This window comes from Bubalus kerabau, chromosome 1 (assembly GCF_029407905.1).
Source record: "Bubalus kerabau isolate K-KA32 ecotype Philippines breed swamp buffalo chromosome 1, PCC_UOA_SB_1v2, whole genome shotgun sequence".
NCBI classification, from domain to species: Eukaryota; Metazoa; Chordata; class Mammalia; order Artiodactyla; family Bovidae; genus Bubalus; species Bubalus kerabau.
The window spans coordinates 219,852,745-219,873,506 of record NC_073624.1 but is presented as its reverse complement, the minus strand read 5'-3'; the positions used below and the strand labels follow the sequence as shown (position 1 = coordinate 219,873,506).

Here is a 20,762-nt window from a genome sequence, read left to right as displayed (position 1 = left end):
TGTCCGACTCTTAGCGACCCCATGGACTGCAGCCTACCAGGCTCCTCCATCCATGGGATTTTCTGAGCAAGAGTACTGGAGTGGGGTGCCACTGCCTTCTCCAACTTAACATTACTGAACTATAAATCTTAAAATGGTTCCTTAACCTTTGATTCCTTAACCTTAACCATGATCAATCTTAAGCTATGCTTTTTAAATCACAATTGTTTTAAAAAATTTAAACCAAGTTAAAACATCAATAAGACACCACTTGCTAAACCTATCAGATTAACGAAGACTACGTCCAGTGTTGGTGAGGGTATGGAGAGACAGGTGTGCTCATGAGCTATTAAAGGGGCTGTAAATTGGTAAACAATTAGAAGGGAGGTTTGGCAGTGTCTGAGGTCTTGACTCAGAGCTTCAGGCCCTCACCACTGTTGCGGGAGAGGCAGGGACTAAGGGTCATAAGATTCTGTTCTCACCCAGCTCTGCCACAGAAACTGAAAAGCTCTTCGTTTTGGGCTCTACCTCCCCTACTGTCCATCTGCCCTGCCTCTTTACCCCCCAGTTAAGTCAGGCTGAGGGTGAGAAAGACCAGGGCTTTGGAGGCACAGTCAGTTGCCTGGTTAGGATCCTGGCTCCTGGACTTAACTGTGTTGTCTCAGGCACATGGTCCAACCTTTCCAAGCCTCAATTTCCCCATCTGTAAAATGGGGATAACAAACCCACATCATACAGTTGATATGAGGATTAAATCAGTCAACATAAGGGAAATGAAGTCAATCAGCATGGTTATTTTTTACCTTGCAGAGAGAGTGGATCTGAAGAGGCTTCCAAAAGCTATAAAGCATCATGTTTTTCCAAAAGGCAGGATTTATCTATCCTCTCTCCTCTATACCACAACAGAAAGTCAGCATGGAAATCTAGAGACTGAGATGGGCGATTCCCTGCCCCTCTGCTCCAGGGATTTCCTGGCTTGGTTTTGGGCTCTCTTGTATCTGTCCACCCCCATGTGCAGGTCAATCCAAAATGGACAAGTGGTTCCTGCCTTCCTCCCCTCAGTCTACCCTCATCCTTCATACAATGAAGGCAGAGCGCTGCAGGGCAGATGCAGGGTAGGGGCAGAGACAAAACAGAAGAAAGGGAGAGCTCAGAAGGAGAGACCAAGGTGCTCTGCTTGATGAACCCACTGAGAGGGGCACTGAGATGTGAGGGGGGAAAGTCACATGGAGAGGGCTTGTGAGCTCTGTGGTTTGGTTGTAGAAGCTTCCCAAAAAGCTGGGCCTATGCAGAAATTGGAGGTGAGGCAAGGGCTTGAAGAAGGATGCAGAGGGCCAGGGAGGTCTCTGGTAGATACACAAGTGAGTTGTCTGTGCAGCTGGGCTGTGCAGAGACTGGCCCACAGGTGACTGCAGTTCATGACCTCAGGGGAGCCCCCAAAGTGGAGTGCTCCCAAAGCAGGAGTCCCTGGCTGTGGAAAGATGTGGAAGGAGAAGCTGGCCTGTTCCTCCTGCCCCAGCCCTGTCCTTCCAAATCCTCCTGTGATTGGCCTACCTCAAACGTGAGATAATGCTCCTTCAGCCGGTTCTCCTCAGCCTCCTTGGACTTGATGCCCCGCTCGACCGGGTGACACTTGTGTTCAGCCAGCTCTGCAGTCACCTGCCTCAGCTTATTCTCATGAGAGCGCAGTTGCTCCTCCTGCAAAGATCAGTCGTGGACAGTGAGGTCCCACCCTCAGGGGGTTGTATGGGTGGGTCTCATCCAAAGGAGAGCTGCTTCCCCAAGGGGAAACCAAGGCCTTGCCAGGGCCATCCAACACGCAGGGGCAGAACCAGGTCTGTGCCTGAACAAGTGCACCTCCACCGCCCTCCTTCGTCTCCTCCTACCATCGGCATCAGCTCCCCGCGGAGCCTCCCCAGCAGGCTCAGAAGATGCGAGGCCCTCACTCTCGTGTGTGCACACTCCCTGACATAGACACACCATCACCGAAACTCAGCCCGGCGCCCCAGGCTTCATACGAAGCACACAGCCTCTCATACTCATGTCCAGACACATCTGAAGGCCACAGACCCAGGATCACACCCAAAGACAGACAGAGACACTGTCACTACCAGACAAGTGAACAGTACACCCCACCCACCACAGGACAGCCAGACCCTTTTGTGCCTTATGGGCACTGGGCTGCATATGTGTGTGTGTGTATGTGTGTATACACACAAACATGAGTGTACTTGAATGGTAAGTGTGCCTGTGTGGGAGCACCAAGAGTGCTGGCACAGCTGTGGACAGCAGTCCCAGGGGCTCCACAGAGAAGACCCCGGACACTGGCCCATCAGGAAAGGGCCCTGACAGGATGGAAAGCATGGTGTTGACCCACTCTCCACCATGCAGGTAGTAGCCCAGCATTTATCCTCTCCTCTCAAAAAAAAATCCCTGAAAAATGGAGTATTGATGTGTGTGTGTGTGCACATGTGCACATGTGCACTCAGTCGTGTCAAACTCTTTGTAACCCCATGGACTGTAGCCCAACAGGTTCCTCTGCCCATGGGATTTTCCAGGCAAGACTACTGGAGTCAGTTGCCATTCCCTTCTCCAGGAGATCTTCCCAACCCAGGGATCAAAACCATGTCTCCTGTGGCTCCTGCACAGGCAGGCAGATTCTTTACCACTGAGCCACGTGGGAAGCCCAGGAGATTTTTAAGGATTACAAAGAAACATTTAAGGGTAGATGAGGGAAGCAGCTGGGTTCTCCAAGTCTTGCCTGTCACTCGCTCCTCACAACACACACACTCACAACCATTCATGCCCAGACACACAGGACACCCACAGACCACACCACATCCACTGGACACACCGCCATCAGCACACCCACACCACCGTGCGGGGTATGACCTCAGTCTCCCTGTGTGTAAGTGGGAGTGTGGGCGGGGGGATGGAGAAGAATGTCTGCTCCTTCGGCTTGTCTCTCACGCCAGGGCCAGGCACCAGGTAAGCACTGCTGAATGAGGGGCCGGGGAAGGTGGTGTCGTGAGCCCAGGAGCTTGTACCTGGCAGAGGCGAGTGGTGCAGGAGGGCAGCAGAGGCCGACAGAACTTCTTCATGGAGCTGACGGCAGCGGGGAAGGAGGGTGCTGAGAAGATGGCAGCCACCAGGTTGATCCTCAGGATCCAGGACAGCATTTCCTCTTTGCTCCTGGGGACCAGAGGGGAGGGGAGGGCGCACCGGCTTCTCACAGTAGGACTTCCTATCCCCCACCCAGCACAGCCAGGCACAGAGAGGCCACAAAGACCTCCGTGTAGGCGGGCAAAGGGGTAAGGGAGGGTGGCAGGATGGGGGCTGATGGGCCTGGTCATGTCTGCGTAGGGAGCTCCCTCTGTCCCAGCTCCCAGACAAGACCTGGATTTCCATGTGAACATGAAGCTGCCCAGCCAGGTCCAGAGCTAACGGCTTGGAGCTAGTGAGTCTAAGACCAGCAGGGGAGGTCAGAGGCAGCTGGGCAACTGGTCACCCCGACTCCGCCCTCTCAGCCCTGCCCCACTGCCTGGTCCGGCACATCCACTCCTATCCTCAGAGTTCACCTGCCAGTCTCCCCCCTTTTAAGTTCATCTGATACATGAAACCCGAATTTCAAGTCACAGAAGGATGAGGTACAGGGGTGTAGAAAGAAGGCCTTATGGAGAAACCATAGGGTGAGTTTTCCATGCCCATCACCCCAACTTTAAGTGCAGGATGATTTAGAAAGAGTCCATCTGCCTTGTATTTAAAGACTTCAGTGCACATCAGAATCACCTTGAGGTCTTATTAAAATACAACTGCTGGCCCACCTCCAGTGTTTCTGATTCCGGAGGTCTAAGGTGGGACCACAGAAACTGCATTTCTAATGAGTTTGGGGGTTATTTTTGACCACACTGGGCAGCATGCAGGATCTTAGTTCCCCAATGAGGGATTGAACCTGTGCCCCCTGCACTGGGAGCAGAGTCTTAACCACTTGACCACCAGGGAAGTCCCTCTAACAAGTTTTCCAGGAGATGCTGAGGGATCACGCTTGAGAAACACTGCTGTCAGGAGGGACCTGAACTGTTTGTTTGTGCCAAGCAATTACACTTGCTCTCATGGCTGCTGTGCCGGGGAAACTAAGGGCACCTCCCCTGAGATAGATGAGGCAAGGGTGTGGGGCAGGTCCTGAGCCCAGGGTGGGAGCAAGGGGGCGCCCACTCCTACTTACGGTGCCTGGAAGAGGAAGACCCTCCAGTCAGCTGTCTTCAGCTTGAGCACATTGGACTTCTTGCTGTAGTCAGAGGCCCTGGTGGCCAGAGCGTGGTGCACACGGATGGCATTCTTCAAGTCACCCTCGGACAGGGCTTTGTCAGGCCTGTACTCATCCTGGACAGGCCAGGTCAGGGGTGGGCAAGCCTCTGTCATCACCAGGCTCTGGTCTGCTGACCCGTACCTCTACCCTCACTATCCCTCCCCGTCATTCTCCTTCTCTCTGTCCCTACACATCCCACCATCTTTCAGCTGCTGCCACTCTGATACCATACCCACCTCAACAAGAATCACCACGCACTCCCAGCACCCAGTTGGCCCCAAAAGCTTGAACAGGCCTTACTCCTCTGAAACCCCCTTTAAAAGGCCCTTCTCTGAAACCACCAAAGCCCTCGGTGAGCCAAAGTCAGGTCCTTGATGTGGGAGGATCCAAGATCTGCCTAAGGCCTAGGCCTTTCCCAAGACCCTCTGGGCACCAGAAGGCAGGGGCTGAGTTGGCCCTTCCTGGATAAAGATTCTGGGGGAATCTCTCACCTTCTGCAGGTACAGAATGGTCCCTTTGAGCACCGCGTAGAATTTCTTCCAGCCACGCCTCCCACGGGGCGCTAGGGAGGGGGGGGCTGTGGGTAGTGTGGCCGTAACACCCATCCCAGTATCTCCTCCCCTGTGTCCCCCTACATGTCTGCTGGAATGTGCATTCCCAGAGGAGCAGCCAAGGGTGTGCAGACCCTCTCTGGACTAGCAACCCTCCCCATGCCCCTTCCCCGCCTGACACCCACTCCTCTTGCCATCCATGTCGGCATGAGTCTTCCGGGTCAGCACACCATGCTTGTAGGTGGTGGCGCTGAGAGCTTGCGGGACATCCAGGAAGGGGTTGCTACCATCCAGGATCCGTGTCACCTTCTTTGTGCCTGTCCCAAATTTGTCATCCACCAGCTCAGACAGTGATTTCCTCAGCTCATCTTCATCACTAGGAAAGTACTAGGCTTGAGTACCACCTCCACAGAGGCCTCATCCCCATGCCAACATGCCCTTTCCCCACCAAACACTCCTCTGGAGTGTTAGAGGTGAGGAGCAGAGACAAAGGGGTTTCAATTCCAACCATAGATCCAGGCCTTTGACCTGAGTCTCCAATTCTGACCTTTGTCCTCTGAAATTTGATTTTTGGCTGGCCTCCAAGCTCCAATCTTCATCTTTGATCACAAAGTTGGAGACCTTACCATCTTCAGACTTACCCCCTGGTCTTCCCTCACCTCTCTGAAAGCCAAGCCCCAGGGAGAAGTAACCCATGGGCAGACTGCCCAAGTCCCAGGGACATGGTAAGGTACAGAAGGTCAGTAGATTAGGCCCCTAAAGTCTAGGTTTCCCACTGGAGCCCTGGTAGAAAAATGCCAGCTCTCCCCAGTTGGGTTGGGTTTCCTAATAATCCCTGCCTGGGACCTTCACATGGACCCCAAGACCCAGGCTGCCCTGGGGAGTACAGCAGAGTGGGGTGGCAACTTCCCCAGAAGCCTCTTATAGTCTTCCCAATCAGCAAGGTCACCACACCTCTTTCCAGATGGCTGGGTACCTCCAGGGGAAGAAGTTAGGGGGCAGTCATGTCTCCCCATTGCCAAGAGCAGTCACCACTTCAATATGGTCATATTACTAGAGTTGTAAAGGGACTCAGAGCTCATGCCTGTCTATCTCCCCAAGGGGAAAGAGATATACCATCATTAAAAATAGTGGCAATATCCCCTGAACAGAAAATCTGTTGTGAACATCATGAAACTAAGTCAGTTTAATCTATTCCATAGCTGTAAAACTGCACACTATTTATCAAGACAGAAAATGAATCCAAAGGGGAACTCAACAGCAGGAGCTGGCCAGCTGGTCAGGGGTCACCAGGGCCCTGCGTGGGAGAAATCAGCACCATGGAGAGTAACCAGCATGACTTCCCTGTACCATCAGCCACTCCCTCGCCCCACTCCTGGTAATTCTCTCCCCGTATTTGTGCTCATGGGCACTACTCACATGGCCCATTCCAGTTTTTCATTCTTGATGGAGTTGTAAAGGGTCTAGGAGAGGGGGAAAGAGAGGAGTTCAAAGAAGAGTCAGAGTCCATCTACCTCTAGTGATGTGGATGCAGTGAGGGAGTACCTTTTCAGCCAGTGGGGCAAAGTGGGTGTTTGCTTCCCATTTATTGGACAGGTGAATGAATGGGGTGGGTGAGTATTGTTTAGATGACTGGATAGACTGAGGATGAGTGGGTAGATGAGCCGAGAAATAGGTGGGTGAGTGTGTATAGAGGGCTGTGTAGGAGAGTATGTGTCGGTGATGGATGAATGGGTAGGTGTAGGGACAGGTGAATGATTGAGTTGCAGGGTGGGTATGTGGATGGAAGGATGGATATATGGGAGGATGGGTAGATGGGTGGATGAGTAGAAGGGGAGTAGGTGGGTGAAAGGACTGGGATCATTTTATTTTACTTAAAAATACACTTTTAACTAGTTCTTCCTGACAGTGAAGAACATAATTATGGTAAGAAGAGTGATGAAGGCAATGTTCATTTTCTGACCTCCAGACTCACTATCCAATTTCCCACCTGATATCATCAGTTCCCTCTAACTCATCCTCTAAAACTGAACTCATCACCTATCCCCCAAAATATGCTCCTATTCCTCCAAGGTGGAGAGCTGACCAAACTTGAAAAGCCAGAGTTTTTCAAAAGAAACTTTTCAAAAGTTTTCAAAAGAAAACTAGATTCCTTGTGATGTTTAAGGAATGAGTGGGCTTTGCCCTGTGGTGATGATACTGATGCTGATGGTGAAGGTGATGGCGGTGAGAGCTGTGACAATGGGTGGCAGTGTTGAGCACTATCTTGACAGAAATAAAGATAGTGGAGCACTAAAAACAAATCTCACAAAGCCTACCCTCTGCCTAACTCAGGGAACACATAACTAGTCATGTGTTGAGCTGGATGGTCTCTACCTCTGTCCCAAAGCCATCATTACCCTGACCTCAGAATGAAGAACTTGGACCATCAGGATTTAGTGGAGCAGAAACCTCTCTCCTCCCCACCCACCCTGAACACAGCTGGGAGCATGGGGACCCTTAGCAAGTTATACCTTCAGCAGGTCTTTGGCAAAGTCTTGGCCATCATTCAGCTGGTCCAAGTTGGCAATGAATTGCTGGCAGGACATCTTCTTGCCAATGTTCTGTAATGGAGGAATGGTTCTGCCTGAGAGTAGGGATGGAGCCTGGTATGGTCTCCACCCCCTGCCCTGCCCGGCCAGAGGGGATGAGGCAGCATCAAGGGCAGTAATGAAAAAAGACTGCCTGAATTTCCCTTTGTCACTCCAAGAGTTTACAAAACTCTTTCACATTCAAGATTCTATTTGATCCTCAAGCATCATGAGAGGTTGGGGTTCTCCTCAAACCCAGATGAAGGAGTCAGGTTAGATGAAATAACAGCTGACATTTGCCAGGTGCCTAGCACGTTCCAGGTATTGTACTTGACATGCATTATCTTATTTCCTTCTCACAACAAAGAGAAGGTCAGGTGGGTGTTATTATTATCCCCATTTGAAGGTAAGGAAATTGAGGTGCAGGAAGGTGAAGTGACGTGCCCATGATCACACAGCAAGGAAGTAGAAGGGCTGAGTGTGTCTGACACCAAAGCCCGTGCTCTCACCCGCTACTCCATGGTTAACTCTCCCAAGGTCACAGCACCAAGACTTGAACCCAGGCCTCTTGACTCCTGAGCAGAAGCTCTGTGTATTCCGTCACAACTGTCTCACCCTCTCACCTGTACAGAGGGGCGGCAAGACCTCCAAGAGGTAGGTGAAGTGAGGGAGAGTTTGGCCTTAAGAGAATCAAAAATCAATTTCCACCAACATACATGGGTACCCCATGCTGAGCTGCGCTGGGACCAAGGGAACCTGAGCAGATGGTTTCACTCCAGGAGGCACAAACAGACAAAGGGCTGGAATGACTGTACCCCAAATTTCTGCCTTTTTTACCAATGATTAGAAGAGGGGCTCCAGCCCCCCAAACCCAACATCTGATGTGCGTACTTTCAGACTCTCTTTGCAGTGTCCATGCTTGAGGAAACACTGATGGCACTTCACCATTGAGAAGACAAAGTCCCTTGAACACTAGATATTTATTGGTGTAGGATCTGGTGGATTTAGGTTTGCTATAAGGCAGTGTTTCCCAAGATTCACCTACAGATGAGAATAGGAATTCCCCCTGAAGGATTTCATAATCAAATAAGTTTGTATGTTTCAGAGCTTTCAGTGTGCTTCTGTGGGATTGAGAGTCTCCAAGGAGAGGATTCGATGTAGTTTCTCAATTGCTCCATTTTAGCAACGATTCTATTAACACCATGTGGGACATTCACACACCACAGGAAATAATTCAGAAAACAATGACAGAAAGTTTCATAAGTAGCTGATGAACAAGAATTTCTACACCTTTTCCAAAGGACTAAGGAGAAATGATCCTACAAATGCCTTAATATGTGTTTCATATGTCTATGTATATATTTTACATGTACATCCATGTATGTATGTATATATTAATATAGTCATTTATGTGTACAGTCATAATTAAGGAATATGAGGGCAATGTTGATCATACTGTCTGAGTTCCACACACACACACAGTGAACATTCCCAAGCCATCAGTAAGGGGTGGGTGCAAAATCAAAAAATTACCAGGCAAGAGTTATAATCCTAGTAATGACAGACTCTCTTGTTGCAAATGAGCCTTTCCATCAGAAACAACTGCTGGTCAAAATATTAATAAAACATCTGTGCGAGAAATATAAGAGCAATGAGGACTTCAAGGGCAAAGGTCTTACAAAGAAGAGAAACATGGAGAGGGGAGGCCAACAAGGAGCAGCCTTCCTCTTCAAAGCATCTGTCAGTTCTCAAGCAGTGGACAAAAGAGTGAGCAACTGAGTGGTCAAAAGGACTAGAAAACGAAAATTGGAACTCAGGGCCCACCGAGGACCAGGGGCCTTGGGAAACACACCAGTCACACTTCAAAACTTGAAATTAAGAAAGGAAGGAAATTCTTCAGACACAAGAAAAGTTATCCCAGATGGAAGCCTGGCGAAGCAGAAAGGAATGAAGAGCAACAAAAAGGGTAGCTAAATCTAAACAACTACTGACTGTGAAAAATAAAAATAATAAAGTTTTCTGGGGAATAAAATATAGAAAGAGATACAAACAGTTAAAAGGATGATAGCAGTAGTATGTAAGTTGAGAAGACAAATAAATTAAGGCATTTTAAGGTTATTTCATTTCCTAGGACATGGTTAAAGTACTTTAATAAGTGAGAGATATATATTGCAAGCCACCAAAAGAATTCTAAAAGAATTCACAACTAACAAGCTAACAGGGGAAAACAGTATTCTAAAGAAATACTTAAATAATCCAAAAGCAGGCAAGAAAGGAGAAAAAAATTAAGCAATATAGACCAGATGAGTCAAAGAGAAAATGAAGAGTAACCTGATATGCTTGAATTCAAATATATTAGTAATTTATTAAATGGTCAAATTAAAAGGCAAAGATTAATAGACATCTATTAAATATAAGGAGACAGAAATCTTGGGAAAAGGATAGAAAAGATATGCATGCAAATACTAGCAAAAGAACTCCAGTATAACTACACTAATAACTGACAAAATAGACTTGAAGGCAAGGAGCATTACTACAGAGACAGTTTATAATAATGAAAGGGTCAATCTACCAGAAGATATAAACATTCTGAATTTGTATGTACCTAATAACATAGTTTCAAAAAGTAAAAGACAAAAATTGAACTAAAAAGAGAAAGACACTCACAGTCCTGGTTAGAGATTTTAACACTGCTTTCTTGGTAACAAGAAGAACAAGAATCCTAAGCAATTAGTTTGCTAATATCAATCAATTAATGCTAACCAATTATATAACCTAGATAAAATAAGCAAATTCCTAGAAACACACAAACTACTAAAACTTGCTCAAGTATAAACAGGAAACCTAAATAAACCTCAAAAGAAGTAGACATTCACTCAGCAATCAAAAACCTCACAAAAGAAAAGCCCAAGACCAGATGGCTTCACTAGTGAAGCTTACCAAACATTAAAAAAAAAAAAAATTAACACTAATACTTGGGACTTCCCTGGTGGCTCAAATGGTAAAGAATCTGTCTGCAATGCAGGAGACCCAGGTTTGATCCCTGGGTTGGGAAGATCCCCTAGAAAAGGGATTGGCAACTCACTGCAGTATTCTTGTCTGGAGAACTCCATGGACATAGGAGTCTGGTGGGCTACAGTTCATGGGGTCATAGAGTCAGACATGACTGAGCAACTTATGTTTAACATTAATACTTCTTGGGGCTTCCCAGGTGGTGCAGTGGTAAAGATTCCACCTGCCAATGCAGGAGACACAAGAGATGCAAGTTCAGTGCCTGAGTCAGGAAGATTTCCTGGAGGAAGAAATGGTGACCCACTCCAGTATTCTTGCCTGAAGGACTCCATGAACAGAGGAGCCTGGCAGGCTGCAGTCCATGGTATCGCAAAGAGTCAGACACGACTGAGCAACTGAGCACACGATACTTCTTAAGCTTTATCCAAAAACTGAAAAAGAGAGAATACTTCCTCACTCATTCTATAAAACCAGCATTACTCTGATACAAAAACCAGACAAAGAATTCACAAGAAAATAAAACTATAGAACAGTATCCCCTATAAATATACATGTAAAAACTCTCAATGAAATACTAGCAAAATAGCAGCATAGTAAAAGGATTATATACCATGATCAAGTGGAATGTATCCCAGGAGTACAAGAGTAGTTCAACATATAAAAATCTATTAACATAATACACCACATTAATAGAAGGAAGACAGGGAGAAAACACATGATCCCTGCAAAAAGGGAAAACTTTTTCTAACCATATATCTGATAAGAGTATAGTATCTAGAATAGAGAACCTTTACAACTCAACAACAAAAACACAAACAGACCAATTAAAGAAAAGCAAAAGACACCGGTCAGAATGGCCATCATCAAAAAGTCTACAAACAATAAATGCTGGCGAGGGTGTGGAGAAAAGGGGATGCTCTTGCACTGTTGGTGTGAATGTAAATTGATACAGCCACTATGGAAGACAGTTTGCAGATTCCTTTAAAAAAAACTAGGAATAAAACCACCATATGACCCAGAAATCCCACTCCTAGGCATATACCCTGAGGAAACCAAAATTGAAAAAGACACATGTATCCCATTGTTCATTGCAGCACTATTCAATAGCTAGAACATGGAAGCAACCTAGATGTCCATCGACAGACAAAGGATAAAGAAGTTGTGGTACATATACACAATGGAATATTACTCAGCCATAAGAAGGAACATATTTGAGTCAGTTCTGATGAGGTGGATGAACCTAGAATCCATTATACAGAGTGAAGTGAGTCAGAAAGAGAAAGATAAATATTGTATTTATATACAGAATCTAGAAGAATGGTACTGAAGAACATAATTACAGGGCAGCAATGGAGAAATAAACATAGAGAATAGACCTATGAACACGGGGAGAGGGGAGGAGAGGGTGAGATGTATGTTGAGAATAACATGGAAACTCACATTACCATATGTAAAATAGATAGCCAATGGGAATTTGCTGTATGGCTCAGGAAACTCAAACAGGGGCTCTGTATCAACCTAGAAGGGTGAGATGGGGAGGGAGATGGGAGGGAGGTTGAAAAGGGAGGGGATATATGTATGCTGCTGCTGCTGCTAAGTCACTTCAGTCGTGTCCAACTCTGTGCGGCTCCATAGACGGCAGCCCACCAGGCTCCCCAGTCCCTGGGATTCTCCAGGCAAGAACACTGGAGTGGGTTGCCATTTCCTTCTTCAATTCATGAAAGTGAAAAGTGAAAGTGAAGTCACTCAGTCATGTCCTACTCTTTGTGACCCCATGGACTGCAGCCTACCAGGCTCCTCTGTCCATAGGATTTTCCAGGCAAGAGTACTGGAGTGGGGTGCCATTGCCTTCTCCGGATATATGTATATCTATGGCTTATTCATGTTGAGGTTTGACAGAAAACAACAAAATTCTGTAAAGCAATTATCCTTCAATAAAAAAATAAAAAGAAAAGAGTTAAATTTTTTTTGGGGGGGGTAGAGTTAAATATTTTTAAGAAGATGAAAAAGTTCTGGAGATTCACTGCACAACAATGTAAATAGATTTAATACTAGTAAAGTGAAAGTGAAGTCGCTCAGTCCTGTCCGACTCTTTGCAACCCCATGGACTGTAGCCTACCAGGCTCCTCCATCCATGGGATTCTCCAGGCAAGAGTACTGGAGTGGGTTGCCATTTTCCTTCTCCAGGGGATCTTTCCCAACCCAGGGATCGAACCCAGGTCTCCCGCATTCCAGGCAGATGCTTTAACCTCTAAGCCTCCAGGAACTATACATAAAAATGGCAGTGATGGTAAATTTCATATTATGCATATTTTACCATGATTTTTAATATTTTTACCACAATTTTAAATAATAATTATATATCCCCCTCCAAGTGGGCAAGGTACTCGCAAAGACATTTCACCAGAGAAGATATACAAATGGCCACAAGCACATGAAAATATGCTCAATGTCATTAGTCATTAGGGAGATGCAGATTAAAACCAAAATGAGTTACCACTTCATACTGACTAGAACAGCTATCACTAAAAAAGGAAAGGATGAAAAGACATGTTGGCAAGGAGGTGAAGAAATTGAAACCCTTATACATGACTAGTGGGATTTCTAAATGGTTCGGCCACTAAGGAAGTTTCACAGTTCGTCCAAAAGTTAAACATAGAATTACCATATGATGCAGCTGGTCTTCTCCGAGGAATTGAAAACAGGTGCTCAAACAAAAACTTGTACACAAATGTTCAGAGTAACACTATGCACAGTATCCAAAAGGTGGAAATAATACACATATTCGTTAAAGGACAAATGGATACACGAAATGTCGCATACCCATTCAATGGAATATTATTTGGCCATAAAAACAAATGAAATTATGGCACATGCTCTAATATGGATGAGCCTTGTAAACATTACACTAAGTGAAAGAAGCCAGATATGAAAGGCTATGTACTATATGATTCCACTCACATTAAATATCCAGAAGAGGCAGGGGCTGGCAGAAGGAGAGAATGGGAAGTGACTGCTAATGGGTACAAGGTCTCCTTTTGGGGTGATGAAAAGTTCTGAAACCAGAGAACGGTGATGGTTGCACACTGTGTGAATGTACTTAACTCCACTGAAGTGCACAACTTAAACTGGTTAAAATTGTAAATTTATGTCTTATACATTTTACCACAATAAAAAAAATCATTAAGGATATAAAAGATTTTTACAACATAGTTAAAAAGCTTGACCTTATCAACACATATAGAACATTACAACAAACAACTACAGAATACACTTTCAAGTCCATGTGAAACAGCTACTAAGATCAATCTCTCTCTGGATGAGAAAGTAAGACAGTCAGTTGCAAAGAAGTCAAATCATACTGGGTAAATGAACAACAGCCACCAGGCCAAAAGTTATATACCAGAAAAGGAAAAGAGAGACGGAAGAGAAGGGAAGGGAATGGGAGGGGAGAGGGAAAGAAAGGGAGGAAAGGAGGGAAGGAGGGAGGACAGGAAGAAAGATAGAGAGAAAGAGAGACATGCCTAGAACACTCCAAAGACAAACTGTTTTGGCTTTGGAGTGATTTGGGACCTCCAAGTTCTCAGTTCCTCCTTTCCTCCCACCAACACTTGGATCAAAAGGGCCTCCAAGCCTGCCCTTGACCCGAAAATCTGTTCCCACAGCCTCTGTCTCCAATAAAAAAAGTTATGATTGGGTGGGCCACAGCCCCATTCCAAGGCCTTCTCTGCAGGTCTAGTGTGACCTACCTGAGGTCAGAACAATCCCAGCCTGTCTTTAAGTCTTCCCCTTCTCAAAGCAGAATGAAACAGGCCAAGCAGAAAGAAAGTAGATGTCATCCTTCAGAGCAAGGGAAGGGACCAGTCAAAAGTCTCTTGGACAGGAAAACCCTCATCATTATTTGCAAATCTAGACTAAACCTGAGTTGCACTTGGTGCTCCTTCCAAGTTCTAATATATGAGGCTTGTTCACCATCTGAGAATGGGCAGGGCCTCCCCGCCGCTGCCAGTCTTCAGAATAGTATGCTGACCTGTGCATTTGTCCCTCAAGTCCTCCACCATCCAGCCCCAACCCACCTCCCCAGCACTCCCACTGCTAACCTCAAGCAGCCCAAGTGTGAGAGAAATTAAGCTTTTCTTGCAAAACAACTTATCTTTGTTTCAGCTTGGAGGTTCATAGCGCAGCTTCTCCCACCATCTCCTCCCGCCTCTCCTGGCCTCATCCTCGAGACTTCTCCTGCTCTCACCTCGACATTGACTCCATCAACCAGTGCTAGTGGCTGCACATCCACAGTACATTTATAATCTCTCTCCTTGTCTCCATCTCCAATTCTAACCCAAGCCCCCATCCTCTCTTGTCTGGAGGCTAAGCTCACCCTCCTCTGACATCCTTCCCTTCCAATTCACCCTGTCATGAGGAATGAGCGTTCCCTACTCCCAGCTAAGGCCATTCTCCATCTATGCCCAGCTGTTCATCTCAAGGAAAGCTTTGATTTTCCTTTCTCTCTCCTGCATCATCAGTTTCTCCTTGCCTGACTAGTAGATCCTAGTGGCATATACACAACACCCTAGTCAGATTTAAAACAGTCTCTCCTAAAAACAAATATTGTATTTTAATGCATATTATGTGGCAGCTAAAAAAAAAATGGTACAGATGAACCTGTTTGCAGGGCAGGAACAGAGACACAGAGAACAAACATGTGTACACAGAGTGGGAAGGAAACGGCGGGATGAGTTGGGAGATTAGGATTGACATATTATGACCAACCTAGATAGCATATTGAAAAGCAGAGATATTACTTTGCCAACAAAGGTCCATCTAGTCAAGGCTATGGTTTTTCCAGTGGTCGTGTATGGATGTGAGAGTTGGACTATAAAGAAAGCTGAGCACAGAAGAATTGATGCTTTTGAACTGTGGTGTTGGAGAAGACTCTTGAGAGTCGAGATACAACCAGTCCATCCTAAGGGAGATCAGTCCTGGGTGTTCATTGGAAGGACTGATGCTGAAGCTGAAACTCCAATACTTTGGCCACCTCATGCAAAGAGTTGACTCACTGGAAAAGACTCTCATGCTGGGAGGGATTGGGGACAGGAGGAGAAGGGGATGACAGAGGATGAGATGGCTGGATGGCATCACTGACTCGATGGACATGAGTTTGAGTAAACTCCAGGAGTTGGTGATGGACAGGGAGGCCTGGCGTGCTGCAGTTCATGGGGTTGCAAAGAGTCAGACACGACTGAGCGACTGAACTGAACTGAACTAGTGTATTAACACACACTACTATGTGTAAAACAGATAGCTGCTGGGAATCTGTTGTATAACACAGGGAGCTCAGCTCAGTATTCTGCAATGACCTTGATGGGTAGGATGGCGATGGGAGGTTAGAGGGAGGACCAAGAGGGAAAGGATATATATATATATATATATACATATGGCTGATTCACTTCATTATACAGCAGAAACTAACACAACATTGTAAAGAAATTATACTCCAACTTAAAAAAGAAAAGTCCCTGCTAGACCCCTCCAGCCAGTGGCTCACTTCAGGATCCCATTCAAAGCCAAATATTGCAAAAGAATTCTCCACAGCCTCCACTTCCTCACCTCCTATCCTCACCTCCACCCACTCCATCCTGGCATTTGGCCACTCCACCTAAAGTACTTTTGTAAAGGGCTCCAATGACCTTGACCATCCAATGACAATGACCCACCAATGGCCATTCCAATCCCAAAGGCTGTTTTTCTGTTGTTGTCTTTCTTGACCTCATGACAGCCTTTTATATAGTTGGCTACTTCTTTCTCCTTGAAACACTTTCTTCTCTTGGCTTCTGAGACACCACACACTCCTGGTTTTCCTCCCATCTCCATGGCTGCTTCAAAATGTCTCCTTCTGCTCTGCTTGTTGCTGCTGCTACTGCTAAGTCACTTCAGTCGTGTTTGACTCTGTGTGACCCCCATAGACGGCAACGCACCAGGCTCCACCATCCCTGGGATTCTCCAGGCAAGAACACTGGAGTGGGTTGCCATTCCCTTCTCCAATGCATGAAAGTGAAAAGTTCTTGACCTCTAAATAATGCCATGACCCGCAACAAGGTCACCAACCTGCCTCTCTCCCTGAGGCACTCGGCCAGTCCCATGGCTTTCATTCCATCAGGATGACAGCGACCTTGTCACCCCATCACTCTCTGGCATCCCAGATTCATTTATCCCACCACCTCCTTGGCAACACCCATGTTCATGTCCAATAGGCATCTCAAACACAATATGTCAAAAATGGGACTGGAGCCCCAGCTCTCCCACTCACCACACCTTCCACCCACCCACAGAATTTCCCTTCTCATCTCAGGAAATAGCACCCCCATCGAGCCAGATGCTGAAGCCATTCTTCCTCCTCTCCCTGATCAGCCCATCAGCAAGTCCCGTCAGGCTCATCCTCTACTGATCTTGCTCATCTGTCCCTTCTACCCTTGTTCACTGCCCTGTCAGCCCAAGCTACCATCACCTCCCTCCTGGACTCAACAGCCACTATGAAACAGTGTTCCCGTCCTCCAAAAGTTAAATGCAAAAATACCATTGGACCCAGCAATCCATTCCTAGGTATACACTCAAAAGAATTGAGAGCAGCTTCTCAAACAAAAACTTATGCTAAGTAAAACAAGTCAGAAAGAGAAAGACAAATGCTATATGATATCACTTAGATGTGGAACCTAAAAAATATAACAAGCCAGTGAATAAAACAGAAAAAGCAGCAGACTCACAGAACAAACTAGTGGTTACCAAGAAGGGGGAGGGCAATAGAGGGGTAGGAAGACAAAAGGGTTATTATGGGATTACATGAAGTCATGCACGGGAAACTTCTGAAAATTGTAAGCACTATATGAATTTAAACAATCTTTCATTCAGTTTAAAAATAATTTAAAAAATTTAAAAACCTTTATACCAATGTTCATAGCACTGTTCACAATAGCCAAAAGATGAAAACCAGTCCACTGGCCCCTCTGCCTAGAAGACTTTGTCCCTGGTCTTTCCGTGACTGGCTCCTGCAGGTCTCTGCCCCAATTGTGCCTCCTCTGAAAGGCATTCCCTGACCCCCAGTCCAGCCACGATCACACCCACCTGTTGATTCCCTTCAGAGACCTATCACTATTTGCAATCACTTGTTGACTTGTTTATTTTCATCTCCTTTAACTAGAAGGTAGGCACCCTGACGCAGGGGTTCTCTTTCCTTCTCATTTATGGAACGCAGAAGGTGTCGGCCCCTACAGTCCAAATGCCCCTCCTACAGGAAGCCTTCCCAATTCCTCCACTAGGCTGTGCCCATCTGGGAGTGTGCACCAACTCCCTCTGCCAGTCCCTGTATTGGCTCCCACTCTGACCAGAGCCACTTTTGGGGGCCCTAGCAGGCCCCACATTCCTGAGATCCCCATCTTCCCCCAGGCACTGTGTCTCTGTGGAACAACGGCAGCATGAGAAGAGGGAGGGATGGGGTGAGCACAAAGCAGGCATTGCCACTTCCAGGAAAGCTCCCAGTGATGCCAATGGCCCGATTCTGGGCTAAACACTCCACAACTGCTGTCTCCTTAAATCTCACAGAGACTTTCTGATGGGGAAACTGAGGTACAGGGAAGTCAGTAACTCACCTCAGGTCACACACTATCGTGTGAAAAATAAAGAGGATTACAACTCAGACCTCTTGCTTTTGGTGTTTTGCAATACCACCTTAAGAAAGAAATGGATCTTCAATGTCTCTTGGCTGCGAGTATGAACAATCCTACTGCACCCACATCTAACGTATGAAGGTAGTAATGTTTCTCTTCAACTTTAGGCAGAAGGTGGTGCCATGGGCAGCTAAGGTCCACCAAGCTCAAGAATATTCTCGACCTGGGGTTTACTGACTGCTGCCCTTGTTAGCAGCTCTCAACCAGGGGAAGAGGCACCCAGGGCTTAACACAGCAGTGACTGGGTCCTGAGATGGCCCTTGGCCCTGCTGAGCATAGGGATGGGAAGAGGAATGTGTGCTTAAAGCTCCTTTTAGGGTATGCCAGCAACACCTGCTCTCTGCAAACAGTAAGCAGTCTTGGGGGAGCATCAGCCCATTAGTGAGCATTAACTCTGGTGACATTCCCATGGAACCCACACATCTCTCCCGCTCCACACTCAGGCTGACAGCCCTGGCAGACAAAACCAAAGCTGTCACACAACTAATCATGCCAAGGCCATCGAGGCTCTCGCTCTCCCCAGGCCAGGCACCCAGCGTGCCCACGCCTGCTCAGGCTGCCATCAGGGCAGGTCCTTCATATTCTTGATCCTCCAGGGATCTGCAGGCTGGGCCTTCAGACTCTCCATCATTTAAATTTTAATATTAATGATGAATATGATGGTGATGATGATGTAATAATATTATTCATAATAAACACTTTACTAAGTGCCAGACCCTGACACTTGGTGGTACCTCTCCCAGGCCTCCCCAGGACACTATGGGGAAATCACCATTCACACCTCACAGGTGTAGAACCCGAGACTCAGAGTGCTGGAGTCTTGCCCTGGGTCACAGAGGTGCCACCTGGAGGCAAGAGTGGAATCTGAAGTTGGGTCTCTCCCAGCTCCTTCTTCCACCCTAAGTGTCCTAGACTTTCCTGGTTACCTCCAGAAGAGATGGAACCGGAACCTGGTTACCTCCGGAACCGTTCTCATGGGCCTATTATTCCCATGACTCACTGAAATATCCCCAATCCAGCAGAGGTGCTCTGACCATCCCAGGGTGAGCAATGACGGCACAGTGATCAGTGAGGCCAGACGGGGTGATGGGGGACACAGAAGGGGAGGATGGAGATGGGGGGTCTAAGCTCACAGGACATGCAGACCACCAGCTACACTTACCACCTGAGGGAGGGCAAGAGAGCCCAGAGAGGGGGTCCCCGGAGCAGACAGAGGAAAGAAGAAGGAGTTATTGAGCCACAAACAGCACTGAGATGCCCAGGGCCCAGAAGAGGCACAGGCTCACAGCCTAGGGTACCCCCCATCACTTCTCTGTTTGCCTAGTGGAAGATGGAGGTGACGAAAAGGCCTCTTGATGGCAACCTACCACTTGAGGGGAAGGGGATGCCTGGGGCATGGCCCTTCAGCAGGGCTGCAGTCAGGCTTATAGCACGAGGGGTAGGAAGAGCAGGCAATCTTTTAGCAGCATCTGGCGTGGACACGGCTAGGGGCACATATCTTATTTAGCACATCCTAAATTCCTGTACTTCAGTTGTTCTTATGGCCCTGCTTGGGGGTGAGGACCCAGGCAGGTCTCAAGTGGATACAACTAGAGTAAGGCCAAGTCTAGAAGCCAAGTGGCCTGACTCCCAAGTCTGCTAAAGAAATATGGGCCAGCAAGCGAGAGGTCTCAGGAAGGAGGCTGGAGAAAGGGCTGGCCCTTGGACAACCTGGGATAAGTCAGTGAGAGAACATACCCCGGTTCGGCCTCCCCAACTCACATGTCCGTGCAGGTCCGTGTTGAGCAGCATCAGGGCACAGGTAAGCGTGTGGATCCCATCTAAATCAGAGATAGAGGCACCCTCAGTGTGAGCACCCAGCTCTTTCTCAACTGCAGCCACCCACTCATCTCCCACCAGAGCCAGCCTTCAGGCCTTGGAAGAGGCCAGCCACCTGCCAACTGCATGTCAGGGCCCAGGGCCTGCGTGATACTCCATGCCCCACCCCTCTACAGCATCACAGCCACTCCCTCGCCCCAGGTCAGGAAACACTCTTCCCTTAGTGGGGGACCTGACCACCCTGGGCCTGTTCTAGCCCAGATTCCTGCCTCCTATGGCCAAACTCACCTTGAATCTCATACCCAGGAAAGGCTCTGGGTCCCAGGCTATACCCCTTCCAAGGCCCATGTCTCCTCTAATAACCAGCCTAGGCCCCTAGTTCCTGGGATGCAGGTCCACCCATGGGACAAGAGGGTGCCGGACCCAGGACTCCCACCACACCAGCGATCAGCACTGTGACAGGGAACCACAGAGGAGGAGGGCACAGAGGACTGACTCCAGGGCACAGAGGACCCAGAGGATCTTCAGGCACAGGGAGTGGCAACAGGCCCGACAGTGGAAGGTGCCTTTTCCAGCACACAGGCCCCCTGCCACATGCCATTGTGCCTTCACTGATGTTTCTCGAGCAGGACAGAAGTGGCAGATGGATCAAGGGTAGGAGGAAGCCAGGGCCCAACTGGGGGGCAGGGGCATGGGGTGAGGCGTCAGGGGTGCAGGGTGAGGCATCAGGGGTGCAGGGTGAGGCGTAAGGGGCGCGGTGTGAGGCGTCAGGGGTGCAGGGTGAGGCGTCAGGGGTGCGGGGTAA

At 47.6% G+C, this 20,762-nt stretch overlaps 1 protein-coding gene across 1 annotated transcript in view; it reads right to left on the bottom strand.

Moving 5' to 3' along the window:
• Nucleotides 1-20,762, bottom strand: part of PSD2 (pleckstrin and Sec7 domain containing 2) — a 39,206-nt gene that overhangs the window by 5,287 nt on the left and 13,157 nt on the right. The window contains exons 7-14 of the mRNA XM_055555308.1: nucleotides 19,901-19,959; nucleotides 7,353-7,442; nucleotides 6,259-6,302; nucleotides 5,025-5,215; nucleotides 4,780-4,850; nucleotides 4,205-4,362; nucleotides 3,027-3,171; nucleotides 1,534-1,677 (exon numbers count right to left, since the gene is read on the bottom strand). Coding sequence (XP_055411283.1) covers nucleotides 1,534-1,677; nucleotides 3,027-3,171; nucleotides 4,205-4,362; nucleotides 4,780-4,850; nucleotides 5,025-5,215; nucleotides 6,259-6,302; nucleotides 7,353-7,442; nucleotides 19,901-19,959 — 902 coding nt within the window. The remainder of the gene's footprint in view (nucleotides 1-1,533; nucleotides 1,678-3,026; nucleotides 3,172-4,204; nucleotides 4,363-4,779; nucleotides 4,851-5,024; nucleotides 5,216-6,258; nucleotides 6,303-7,352; nucleotides 7,443-19,900; nucleotides 19,960-20,762) is intronic.